The following is a 13,577-nucleotide window of genomic DNA, read 5'->3' on the forward strand; positions in this document are numbered from 1 at the left end:
ACAACAACATTCACTCATTTAAAAATATTGGCCGGGCGCAGTAGCTCACGCCTGTAATCCCAGCACTTTGGGAGGCCACGGCGGGCGGATCACGAGACCAGGAGATCGAGACCATCCTGGCTAACACAGTGAAACCCCGTCTCTACTAAAAATGCAAAAAATTAGCTGGGCGTGGCGGCGGGCGCCTGTAGTCCCAGCTACTTGGGAGGCTGAGGCAGGAGAATGGCGGGAACCCGGGAGGCGGAGCTTGCAGTGAGCTGAGATCACGCCACTGCACTCCAGACTGGGCGACTAAGCAAGACTCTGTCTCAAAAAAAAAAAAAAAAATTTTTTTTATTGAGCATGTGCAATGCGCCAACACATAATTTATTTGGAAGATGTCTACAAAACTATCCCATGCAGAGTCCCATCGCGTGCATCGCCGCCTCAGCTCCAGCGCTGCGCCAGGGCAGTGTTCCCCACACGGCACTAGCACAGCCCTGTGCAATCGTACATCCCACACAAGTGGATGAGCGATGGCAGTAAGGGCGCCACGAACACAGGAGGCGGGAACAGTCACTGTCACAGGGTACACAGGCTGCTATGCGCCCGTCCTAGGAGTGTGGACCTAGACCTAGCTTAGGAACAGGGAGCTCTGACCTAGCCACGGGTCAGCACTGTGGACACCACGGGTGAACACCTGGAAACATAGCCTACTTCTAGAGGGCAGACACTGGGCAGCGGGGGTGGCCACGGCAGCTCCTGCCGAGCCCAAGCGTGTTTGTCTGTGAAGGACCCTGACGTCACCTGCCAGGCTGGGGAGGGGTCAATGTGGAGTGAACGTTCACCGACTTCGCAGGAGTGTGCAGCAGCCAGGCGCATCTTGGGTTGCTTGTGTTCGTCACCCCTCAGGATACGCACACTGCTTTCCAAATAAAGCATCAACTGTCATCTCCAGATTGGGAAGACTTTTTCTCCAACCTGAAAAAGATAAATGACAACAGGTCAGTCAGATAATAAACCATTTGATTAACACACTACATTTCCTAATGGTTTAATATTGGACAAGAGAACAATGTTCAGGTGCAGAATTTTCTTAAATGACAAACTTTTAACAAAAAGTTATCACAAAGCAAAGCACAAAACAAATATAAAAAATGAAGGAAGACCATTTATTTTTATTTTCTTTGCCACATTAATCCTGAGTCCAAAGAAGAACATTCATTTTCAGCAGCCTCTGAGACAGGAAGCCCGAGTGAGCCGGGCGAGCTACACATGAATTCATGCACCGGCCCGAAGGCTGCCAGTCAGAACACGCATCACGGACGACACACCTAGATGAACTGCTGCCTGGGAAACCACAGAGGCCTGCGTAAAGGCAGCGCCGAGGCACAGCTCAGGCTTCTGCCTATCTGGGGACCCCTCTGGACATGGCACGAGGGGCCTCAGGCTGATGTGGGTCTCTGCTTTCCCTCATTTACCGTGTCACCTGAGGAAATGACTTCCCTTCCAGAGCCCTCCACTTCCTGTGCTGTCAGATGGGAAATGAAGCCAGTAACAGCATGCACTTTCTGTGTGAGGATTAAATCACTCGTGCACAAAAGGCTTGGGCCCCAGCGTGGGCCAGCATTTGCTATCACTACCACCACCCAGGCCTGTCTCCCTGAGGACCGGCACCCACAAGACAGAATCTTACAACCACATATCTTACTTTTTGAGATGTGGGGTCTTGCCTGGAAGTGACAGCCCAGCTCAGAGCCACCGACATGTGCCTTCTCCACACTGGGTTTCTCTGCAACACAACTGAACCCGTGACCACGTCTCCAGTATGGACAGGGACTGGGTCGTCCATCATAAACAGCGTCTGCTTCCAGTGTGTGATGCTGCAAGATATGGGTGTGTGTGACCTGGAGGCTGAGCGAGGGCAGTCTCCACATGGCCCTCCGGGTGCTGACTCAGGCTCGTACTGGCTGTTACCCTCAACAGAACCCACATGGCCGGCAGTCTACCCTGAGGGCCTGGGGACACAAAGCTTGACTTTTCAGGCTAACTCAGGGGGCAGATACACCCCCAGCCCTGTGATCTAAAGGGACTCTATGGGATACACTGGGATCAAAGTTACGCTGGTGAGACAGATCCTGCCAATGTCAAACACAAGGCTGCTCCTGAGACCACTCAGATTCCAGGAGGTGTGGACGGCTCAACCTGGGTGGGCCAGAGGATGCGGAAGCTCAGGGCACACATGGTTGCACTAAAGGTCCTGTGTGGTGTCTGACTCCCCGGCCCGCCAGGAGGACAGCTGGGCACCCCCTTCCTGTGCCCTCGCCTAAGCTGCAGAGGCTGGTGATCTAGCTCCTGCCATTAAACTGTGGTGTACACAGATGGAATTAGGTCCAAGGAGTCGCTTTTGTGCCGGCTACAATGTGAGGACCACTGTCATATTTGGGGGAAAATAGTAAAACACTAGGATTCTGCACTGGGTTGCGTTGGAAACATCTCTGAGTTCTTCAGGCTCTGGCGTCCCTCAAACTCTCACTGTCCACAGGGGTGCCAGCAGTGAAGTGGAGGGCTCCTCAGGTCTCCAGTTTCTCCCTGACTCTGGTCACAGCCCTCACCCCAGACTGTGCCCCAGGTCACTGCTCCCTCCACGCCCCCAGACTCGGGGGTGGGTATAACCTGCCTCCAAGCTGCCCACCTGTACCGGGTGGCGGCACTAGAGAGGTTACCCCAGGACTCTTGCGACGGGGACCACATGCCAGGCCAGAGCATCAACTCTGCACGTCTACGCCCTCTCTGGAGCCGGGGTCCCCTCGTGGGGCCATCACGCTGGGGAGTCGGCGGGGCAGGTGCCAGGGCGGGGCAGGTGCCAGAGCGGGGCAGCCAACCCCACCCCAGTTCCAAAGGGACGGCCTGCTGGGCCCCGAAGGCGGCTCCACCGCCACGCGTGTCCAGGATGCTGGAGGGGAAATGTGTCCCAAAACTCAACCGCCCCCAAAACCGTCAGGCGAACCCCTACGTCCTGCGGAGGCGCTTTGGGTCGGACCATGAAGAGCTGCGGGTGCTCCTCGGGGGCGGGAAGACAGGGAGCTCCACCCGCTGGGGCTGTTGGGGGTGGGGGTGGGGACGCCCCAGGCTGGGCCCAGAGTGGGGGCGAGACCCGGAAGGAGGCACACAGGCTGCGGTGTCTACACCACCCTGCGCCCCCACGCGCGCCGCCCCCACCCCACGCGCCCCATCCCCCCACGGCCGCCACGCCGCGTCCCGCCCCCTCCTGCGCGCCCCATCCCCGCGCCCGCCCCACCCTCCGCGCCCCCCACCCCGCACCCCGCGCCCGCCCCGCACACTCACGGGTGGAAGGGCCCGGTGCTGAGCACCTGCGGCGGCTGCCCCTCCTGCAGGCTCTGGAAGTGGACGCTAAACCAGGCCGTGAAGCCGTGCAGGGTCCCCGCCTTCCTGATGTCGAAGCAGAGCTCGCCCCTCAGGGTCTGGGTCAAGCAGACGACAAGGCACTCGTGGGCACCGCGTGGCCCGGGATGGGGCGGCCCCCTCCGCGCGCCCCGCGCAGACGCCGAACGCGTCAGGAACCGCAGAAAAGCCCCCCGCACTGGGAAACCACCCCCAAAACCCGCTTCGTGAGTGCAGACGCTTCAGTCAGACACGTTTCAAGCAACCTGAGCTTCTCGCGCCCAGCTTTCTGCCCCAGATTCCTGCAGAACCTTTTCGGCGCTCAGCTCTTCAAGTTAAGGCAAGTTAAGGCGTTGGAGAGCTCCAGGCTGGGCCTTTCCACAGCAGAACGAACTAAAAACCACAGCTGCGCCCGCGCCGCCCAGCCCATCTCCAGACGCGGCGCCAGCTGGGGCGCCAGGCAGGGCGGGGCGCGGGGAACCGCCCAGGCCCACGAGCGCCACCGCGCGGCCACAGACGGGGATTCGCGAGGGAATTTTAATAATTCTGCCATGAAGGGTGGCTAAAAACACGTGAAAAAAACTGTAATGCAAATACCATAATGAAACGAAATATAATTTATTTGATTTTGAAGATGCTGAGATTAAACATAAATCTAAAATGAAGACGCTAGAGACATCTATAAAGAAAATGATGTACCATATGAAAGAATCAAAATAGAACGTAAAGAAGAAAAAGACTGGAAAAAATCAGTAGTAAACGTTTTACAAATTCACTTACTTGTATAATAAAATAGTTACTCACACCCCCAGCGCTCACTGAAGGCTTATGATAATCTGGTCTGAGTGTTTCATGGTCACTGATTATCTAATGTAAGGAGCAATTCATCTTTTTCTCACCTCTAGATCAGAAATTTGCACGGTTCTCATGTCCAACTGCAATATAGTGCACGGTTCAGAGAGACAGTCTTCTGGTTTCAAAATGTGGTTATACTTGGGCTTTGAAAAAAACTCCTTAATTGCTAAAGATCTAGGGGAAAAGGTCAAAGCAATTGTTGAGAGTCATTGCAAACATCTCAGGCTTCAAAACACACACGTGGGACCGCGGTGAGTGCTGTCTCTTCTGTGTCACCAGGATGCTAAGCCACCGTCTGGGGCCCTGGACCCCCAGAGCAGCCCTGAGGCCTCCAGAGGCCCTGGGTGCCTCCCCCTCTGAGAGGACCCAGACCCTACCCAGGCATCCAGAGCCTTCCCGAGCCTGACCTGGAGGCATTCAGGAGCCTGCGAGTCACTGGGCGCTTCCCTGTGACGTCTCATTCATGGGATCTGAGCACATGGAAACCAGCGCTCACCCCTCATAACCTAGAGGACAAAGGGAGTTGCAGCGTGTCTTGCCTAGTTTTAGAATCTGATTTCAAAATATCTTTTGTGGATTTTCTATTAACAGTAAATGAGGCCGGGCGCGGTGGCTCAAGCCTGTAATCCCAGCACTTTGGGAGGCCGAGACGGGCGGATCACGAGGTCAGGAGATCGAGACCATCCTGGCTAACACAGTGAAACCCCGTCTCTACTAAAAAAATACAAAAAACTAGCCGGGGGAGGCGGCGGGCGCCTGTAGTCCCAGCTACTCGGGAGGCTGAGGCAGGAGAATGGCGTAAACCCGGGAGGCGGAGCTTGCAGTGAGCTGAGATCCCGCCACTGCACTCCAGCCTGGGCGTCAGAGCGAGACTCCGTCTCAAAAAAAAAAAAAAAAAAAAGTAAATGAAAGCGGTATTCCTGCTGTAGGTTACTCTATAATAAACGTAAGGAACTAGAAGAGCTGAGGTGGCCTGAGTGAATCTGAGTTTCAGGAGAAATACTTCCTGTTGTTACACAAATTCAACACAGAAACAGACACTAGACGCCACATGGCCCCCTGCGTGTCACCATTTGCCAACCCCCTTCACTGTTGCACTGGGCTTGTCAGTAAGTCACCTATTATTTACCACAGAAATGTTTTAAAAAATAAGCAAAGCAGTAACTTCTGAAATAGCAAATAAAAGTGAATGTTTTAATAAAGATTCTACTATATTTACATATTTCTGATTATTTTTCTGATAAAAAATTACGAATTTAAAAATTGGAAAAAATGGACAAGTACAAAGAAAAGTTTAAATTCCCCATATGCTTGTCTTAGCATTGATATTTATTTTTATCCCCCATATTTATATAAATTTAATTATGCAAACTAACATCCATTCTGTATACATGGTTTATTCTGCCAAGTTTTACTGTCTCTTAAACCCTTTCTAAATATCATTACATATCCCTAAAAACCTATGGTTTCTTTTTTAACAGCTGTACCGCCATGCTCCACCAGATGGATATACAGCAATTCAACCACGTTCCACTGGATGGCCACTGGCTTCCAGTGCCGGGAGGAACACTGAGGTGGGAGGCTCTGGCAGTGACTGGGGTGGGCGGCCTGATGTCAACCTCTAAGGCCCCGGCAGCCACACCTCCCTGCCACTGCCAGGCAAGTCCGGGCTACTATTTTAATGTACTCTTTGCTTGTCAGGTAGGGAAAACAGCATGTATTTTAATTTGCATTTTAACTACTAACAACATTATAATTTTTCATATATTTATTGGTAATTTTATTTATTTTTTGTAGTTTTCCTGTTCACGTGATTGGGCTGTAATTCCATCTGGCTAGTCATCTCTTTCTCATTGATTCCGAGACCTGTCAGCACGTGATTTCTCTAATTACTTGTTTGATTTTACAGTAGTGTTTTTGCTGATTTCTACCACATAGACTGCCAGATTCTATATAGCAGTCCATCCACTGTTGCTGCTCATCTCTCCACCTAAGATGGTGCGCACAGGCCCCCATGGATGTCTGCCGTTGACACTGATTCCACGCAGAATTAAATTTTCACGTATGGCGTGAGAGAACAAGAGCTCATCAACTGCTCCAGAATAATTTGCTGACTCGGTCCTCGCTCCCTCCTAATTGTAATGCAACCTTTTTCACATACGAAAATTTTTGTTCCTTGCATTCTACCCTGCTCTGCTCATCTGTCTTTTCTTGTTATAGCACCACGCTGTTTTAATTACTCCAATGCTACAACAGATTGTCCTATCTGGGTGCACAGGTACCCTCATTTATCCGACCATGGTGTGTGATCTCCCAGGGCCTTGGCCCACCTGCAGACTGTGGACCAGGAGGCCCCACAAGACAGTGCCAGTCCCAGCTGTGGACACTTACTTGAGAGCGCTGAGGTTGAACTCGTATGCGTTGTCCCAGAAGAGCACCTTGCTACGATAGTCCTTATCAGCACTGCAGGGCACAAGGTGCAACGCGGCCATGGTGGGCCAAATGACCCCGTCCTCCTTCAGCCAGGCATCCCGGGCATACAGGATGGACTCGATCATGAACTCAAACTGCAGAGGAGTGAAAGACACACAGGAGACACATCACAGGCCCTGTGGCTGCACAGGCCTCTCACCACCACTTTCTAACACTAGTCCGAGAGTTCTACAGTTTTAGCCTCAAGAATATTCCTGCCTAAGCCAGTGTACCATGCGAGAGAACATCTCGAGGGTTTATTTTATGCCCACATGTAATAGTCACTGGTGCATCTCACAGCCTGGGTTTAAGTCACATAATTTCCCGTTAGAACTAAGAACTGGAGCGGAGCTAAAAGCAAGGACAAATCTTCACTCTTGTCCTGTCTCAGTCACTGAAGAGTTTGTAACTACCAGATTCTGAAAGAGCCCTGAAGTGTTGCAGGATCCCAACTGTTACATAAAATATATTTGGTCTGTAGCATTCTCCGAATTTCCACAACCCTTTAAGTAGACTGAAACCACTCCTTAAGAAACCGAAAGCCACGTAGGCACGCCCTGGCCGTTCACATGGTCCGTTGGTCCACCTTGCATCCCTCAGAAGGTCCCAAGTCAAGAGAAGCACATCACATCTACGACTGAGGAACTGGGGACCCAGCACCCTCAAAGGCCAGGCCTTCTGTCTGAACCAGAACTTGCTTCTAACACAGAAAGGAATAGAGGGAGCACCAGCGAGTGGGGCCAAGGCCGGTGGCCCTGGCAAGCCACTTGGGAGCCTGCACTTCATCCTGTAGTTGACGAGAAACAACAGAAGTGTTTTGCTTCCCTTAAATAATCTCAAGCCAGTTTTATTATAGAAGTAATATATGTTTTGTATGGAAAATGTAGAAAAATTATGAAGGCTCAAACAAAAATAAAAATCACATATTAACCCAGTACCCAGAAGGAACCAGTTATCACTCTGCAGCTTACCTTCAAGTATTTTTCTACACATGCACACGAAAAATAGATACATCTAATTTTTTAATCTCATGTTTTCAGTTATATAGTGAAACTGAGCTTTTTTGGTGTACAGTCTATGAACTTTAGCACTTGTGTGGATTTTGTCCTCACAACCACAGCCAGCATACACACAGCTCTGCCACCCCAAAACACTCTTCCCACTTTTCTCTCGTGGACATGCCCTCCCCTGCCCCAGCCTCTCAAGCCACCAATCTGGTCTCCATCCCCATGGTCTTGTCTTTTTGAGAATATCGTATAAATGGAACCAGAGAGTATATAACCTTTCAAGGCAAGCTTCTTTCACTCACTGTACTGTTTCTGGGGTTCCTCCAAATTACCTGTTTCAGTAACTGGCTCCTCTTCACTGCTCAGTGGTATTCCCGTGTGGATGCACCAGTTTATCCTTAAGGATTATCCTGATGAAGGACACTGGGGTTGTTTCCAGTTTTTTTTTTTTGCAATTATAAAGAGAGCTATTATCATCATTCACATACAGGTTTTTGTGTGAACACAGCTTGCATTTCTCTGGGTTGAATACGCAGGAGAGGGACTCCTGGGCATAAGGTGAGTGCACATACAACTCTATAAGAAAGCACTCACCTGTTTCCACAGTGGCATGAGCCCTCCAGCAATGCACGACTTTCAGCTGTTCCTCATCCTCGATGGCACTTGGTATTACCATCAGATTTTTTTTTTTTTTTTTTAGTCATTTTTCAGTAGGTGTGGTATCTCACTGTGGCTTTAATGTGCATTTCCCTGTGGCTAACAATGTTGAATATCTTTTCATGTGTGTATTTGATATCTGTATATCCACTTTGGCAAGTTGGCTTGTTTTCTTCCTGTTGAGTTTTGAGATTTCTCTGTATATTCAGAACATACACTGGATATATTCTTTGCAATATTTTCTCCTAATCTTAGCTTGTCTTTTTTATTCTCTTAGTATCATCCCTTTGTAGAGCAGTCGTTTTCAGTTTTGATGAAATTCAATGTATCAACATTTTCTGTTATGGATCATGCTTTTAGAGTCGTATCTAAAAACTCTTTTCCCAAGTCCAGGTGATGAAGATGTTCTATGATTTTTTCAAGAAGCTTTATAGTTTCGTATTTTACACACCTAGATCTACAATCAACTTTAAGTTCAGCTGTGGATAAGGTGAGGTTGAGGTGTTGTTTTTCACATATGGATGACAACTATTCCAGTAACATTTGCTGAAAAGACTTTTTCTCCATTGAATTGATTTTTGTTCCTTTGTTAAAAAATCCATTGGCCGTATTTGTAGAGATCTATTTTTCTTCTCCATTCCATTGACTCACATGTCTGTCCCTTCACCAATACCACACTGTCCTGAATACTGTAGCTTTAAAATCAAGTAGCGTAGTTCCTCCAACTTTACTCTTCTTTTTAAAAATTGTACCAGCTACTCTAGTTCTCTTTAGTCCATTTTTGTGTTGCCAAAAAGGAGTATCTGAGGCTGGGTAATTTATAAAGAAATGAGGTTTATTTGGCTCATGGTTCTGCTGTTTGGGAAAGTTCAGGATTGGGCATCTAGTGAGGGCTTCAGGCTGCTTCCCCTCACAGTGGAAGGCAGACAAAGGGGTGCTGGCACATGCAGAGACCACAGGGTGAGAGCAGAGGCAAGTGGGGGTGCCAGGCTCTTTTTCACAACCAGCTCTTGTTGGGACCTGAGAGAGCGAGAACTCACTTATTTACCCACGAGGAAGGGCATTCATCTATTCATGAGGGATCCACACCCATGACCCAAACACTTCCCACTAGGCCCCACCTCCCAACACCACCACACTGAGGATCAAATTTCAACATAAGATTTGGTGGGGACAAACCATAGCACTAGTTCCTTTACATTCCACATACATTTCATAATGAGCTTATCTATAAGAACAAATCCCGCTTGGATTCTAATTGGAATTTTATTAAGTCTACAGATCAATTTAAGAAGAACATACATCTTTACTAGGTTGAGCCTTATCTCTCCATTTATTTAGGTTTTCTGGGATTTCCTTCATTATCATCTCATCATTTTCGGCATCCAGATCATGTTTTGTTAGATTTCTAAGCCTTTCATATTTTTGAAGCTACTGTAAATAATATTCTTTAATTTCTAATTCTACACTGCAAAGATATAAAAATGACTTCTGTATGATGACCTTGCACTCTGTGATCTTGTTAAACTCCCTTACTAGTTTTAGGAAATTTTCTCACAGATTTCTTAGGATGTTCTGTAGGTTTTTTTGTAGATGTCGTATGTCATGTTAATTTTCCTTCCATTTCTAGTTTGCTGAGCATTTTATCATGAACTGATGCTGAATTTTGTCAACTTTTTTCTGTATTAATTGATATAGTCATGATTTTTCTTCTTCAGACTGTTAATATGGTAGATTTCACTGATCGATTTTCAAATATTGAAGCAGCCTTGCATTCCAAGGATAGTTTCCTTTTTTGTTATGGTGTATTATTATTCCTTTTATATCTTGCTGGTTTAAATTTGCTAATGTTTTCTTGAGGATTTTTACATTTATGTTCATGAAGGTTATTGGTCTGTAGGTTTCACATTTTGTGTTAACCTTGGTTTTGATATTAGGGCAATGCTTACCTCATATAATGAGTGAGGAAGCGTTCCCTCTTCTTTTCCGAAAGAAGTTGTTTAGAATTGGAGTTTTTTCTTTATTAAATGTGTTGACAGAATTTACCAGTGAAATCATTTAGGCTAGAGATTTACCTTTCAGAAGGTTTTTAAACCATTAATTCAATACCTTTACTAGTTATTGGACCATTCAAGTTATCTATTTCATATTAGATGAACTGTGGTAATTTGCAGTTTTCAAAAGAACTGGTCCGTTTCATGGCCCTTCTTTGCTTCTCACTCTATGTACATACACTCTATGTATATGTACATAGAGGGAGAAGAGGGAAAATGATAACTCAAGAGTATTTCAGGAATACAGTTGTTCCTTGGTGTCTATGGGGGACTTGTTCAGGATCCCCGTGGATACTCAAATCCTTGGATGCTTAAGTCCCCCATATAAAATAATGTGGTTTTTACATACAGGCTATACACATCCTCTGACAGACTTTAAATCATCTCTAGATTACTTCTACCTAATACAATGTCAATGTTATGTAACTAGCTGTTAGTTACTGTATTGGTTTGTTATTTGTATTGATGTTTATTGTTGTGTTGTTATTTTTATTTTCAGATATTTTCAATACATGTAGGCTGTATCTGCAGATATGGAGCCCACAGATATTTGACTGTACTTCAAATTCTTGTCTTCTTCACCAATCAACTGCTACTATGTCTTTGTTCCAGAGTCCTCAAACAGTTTCTCCCTGTCTGCTCTCCAGGATTTAGAGCTGCATTCAGTGGGAGAGATGACAGGAGTGTGCCTTCTCCATCTTACCTGGAATTGCAGCTAGGTTACCACTATGTCTAATTTTTAAACACAAAATTGGAATCATACTGTACATACTCTTTGTGCTTTTTTAAAAACCAGCAACATGCCACCAACTTTTTCCAAAGTTTGTTAAAAATCTTTCTAAAACATAATTTTTAATGATCATATGTATTGCTACAATTCTGTTGTTTCCAATTGTCTCTCCATTTTAAATGGTGCTGCTATAAACATTTTTTAACATAAATTTCTGTACAAATTTGATTATTTCCTTAGGATAATTTCATCAAAAAAATTTTGGTGCCTGGTCTCTGGGTCCAGCTGCTGGGAAGGAGGACACTCTGCAGTCTCAGCACCCACCAGCTCCTCCTCCTTCCTCCTCCCCTGAGGTGAATGTGCCCTCAGAAGTGCAAGCTGCCAATTAACTATGCTCCATTTTTTATGACGTGAGGCCAAAAAAAAAAAAAAAAATCACAAAAAGAAAAAAGGCTGTCATTTTTTGTCTCAGTGCAGACAAAGTGCGTTGTTGTAAGAGGAGGTGAAGAGACCTTGGTTGGAGATGTAGGTGCAGCCATAAGTGGTCCTTCAGGCACGTGGTGGCAACGTTTCCTGGAAAAGACGTCTCTGTGCTTTGCATGAGGCAAGCTTTAAAACCAAGGAATCCAGAAGAGTTGATGGTTTTGTGTGTGTGTGTAGGCACCAGAACTAGCACCTCTGAAAAGTAAAATGATCTACATGAACTCCAGGAATGCTACCAAAAAGAAACATGAAGGCATAAAACATGAACGACAAGTAAAGGGGCCAGAAGTCCTCCCTTGGGCCTGTCCCACTGGGAAGTCAGGTGGCCTTGGTTGTGGCCTCTGCAGGGTGCCCTGTGTAGATCGTCCTTCAGTGCCCCAAACGGAAAGTGCCCGTGTTTATTCTCATTCTCTTGTTGTGTAAATAAGGCAAATACATTTCGGCCAGGTTCTTACTGATGGGGAGCTGTCCCATCACCTAGAGTAAACTACACATTCTATAAATATGTGCAAACAGCCCGAAATAAATCCAAAGTCTAAAGTTTTATTGGTGTGAAATTACATTCTTATTGGCCACATGCCTGTTTTCATGAGCTGACTTATAAAGATTTTTGTTAAGCTCAGCATTTGTGATAATACAGTCCATAAAACAGTACAAGGCTGTGTGAAGAGAATTATTACATCTTTGTAACCTCAGCAGTTACTTCGTTTCTTTTGCCTAGAAAATTGGTCATAATGTGGTTGGAATTTTGGTCCAAATTCTTTATTCTTCCTTGAGCTAAACAGAATAACGGAATATAGTATGTCCTCATCACATATGACAGCACTAATACACTAAGAACAGTAAGACCGAGTCTGGCAGTCTTTGAATTCTACCAAATGTGTAACGGAGACCCTCAGTGACCCTGCGAAGCGTTCTGAAATCCAGGAGGCAGCCTCTGCACCTGCAGTGCCACTGGCTAGTGGGAGACTGCTGAGTGTGTCCTCAGGAGAACAAGCAAGATCCTGTAACAACTAATGATTAATGCAAATTAGGGCTCCATTGTCACCTGCATTGTTAACAAAAAGGATTAAATGGTCTGTTGATAATCTAGGACACCTGTGGTATCTTTACTTGCCTCTCCTTCAGAACTTTGCTGCTTCTGGAATAATAAAATACGGAAGAACAAAAAAACTGTAATGTTCTTTGACTTATTCTGTCCTATTTTCCTTCAAAAAGCTTTACCAATTCACACTGCCAAAAAGTGTACGGTAGTGCGCACTGCCCCACAACCTCAGCCGGGGATCATCAGATATTAGAGGACTGCTCAACCAACTTCCCAGGTCAAAACTATTAAGGTTACTTTTAAATTGTTGGTGACATTAAACAATGTTCAACTTTCTGGCCTCTGGCATTTCTCTGCCTTTCTAGTCCTCTAGTCCCTGCTCACCTTCCATGAGGTATCTTTTTCTTATGTTTTTCTTATTGCAACTCTTTATGTCACGCAAGCTGCAATTCTTTAGTTTCATTTACCATTTAATAATTTTTAGCTGTGCTGATATATGAAGGGGAATTTTTTGTCAAATATTTTATTTGACAGCTTCATTATGAACTTGGTTCTTAGAAAGACCTTTCCCATCCTAACAACAGATAAAAATTTTAGCAATTTTTTTATGTTTCCTCCTTTTCTTAAATATTTAACTCTTGAGCCCATCTGAGGTTTATTTTAGCAGATGGTGTGAAGAAGGGACTCTTTTCTCCAAATCAATCGTTCCAGCACCATCTCTGAATAAACTACATGTCCTTGCACTGACCGAAAGCTGCCCCTCCTATGCTAAACACACATGCACTCTTCCCTGTCTCAGACTTTTACTACATGTCAGCGTCAGAGTAGGAAGCTGGGCCAGGAGAGATGAAGGCCTGAGGGCTGAGGAGCTCTGACAACAGGCAGACAGC

At 46.2% G+C, this 13,577-nt stretch overlaps 1 protein-coding gene across 1 annotated transcript in view; it reads right to left on the minus strand.

Annotated features, from left to right (window-relative positions):
• Window positions 1–336: 336 nt before the first annotated feature.
• The window catches only part of PRMT2 (protein arginine methyltransferase 2), a 34,297-nt gene continuing 21,056 nt past the window's right edge, over window positions 337–13,577 (minus strand). The window contains exons 5-9 of the mRNA XM_026447461.2: window positions 6,631–6,830; window positions 4,284–4,413; window positions 3,328–3,464; window positions 1,691–1,862; window positions 337–960 (exon numbers count right to left, since the gene is read on the minus strand). Coding sequence (XP_026303246.1) covers window positions 928–960; window positions 1,691–1,862; window positions 3,328–3,464; window positions 4,284–4,413; window positions 6,631–6,830 — 672 coding nt within the window. The 3' untranslated portion in view covers window positions 337–927. The remainder of the gene's footprint in view (window positions 961–1,690; window positions 1,863–3,327; window positions 3,465–4,283; window positions 4,414–6,630; window positions 6,831–13,577) is intronic.

This window comes from Piliocolobus tephrosceles, chromosome 19 (assembly GCF_002776525.5).
Source record: "Piliocolobus tephrosceles isolate RC106 chromosome 19, ASM277652v3, whole genome shotgun sequence".
In the NCBI taxonomy this organism is placed as follows: domain Eukaryota; kingdom Metazoa; phylum Chordata; class Mammalia; order Primates; family Cercopithecidae; genus Piliocolobus; species Piliocolobus tephrosceles.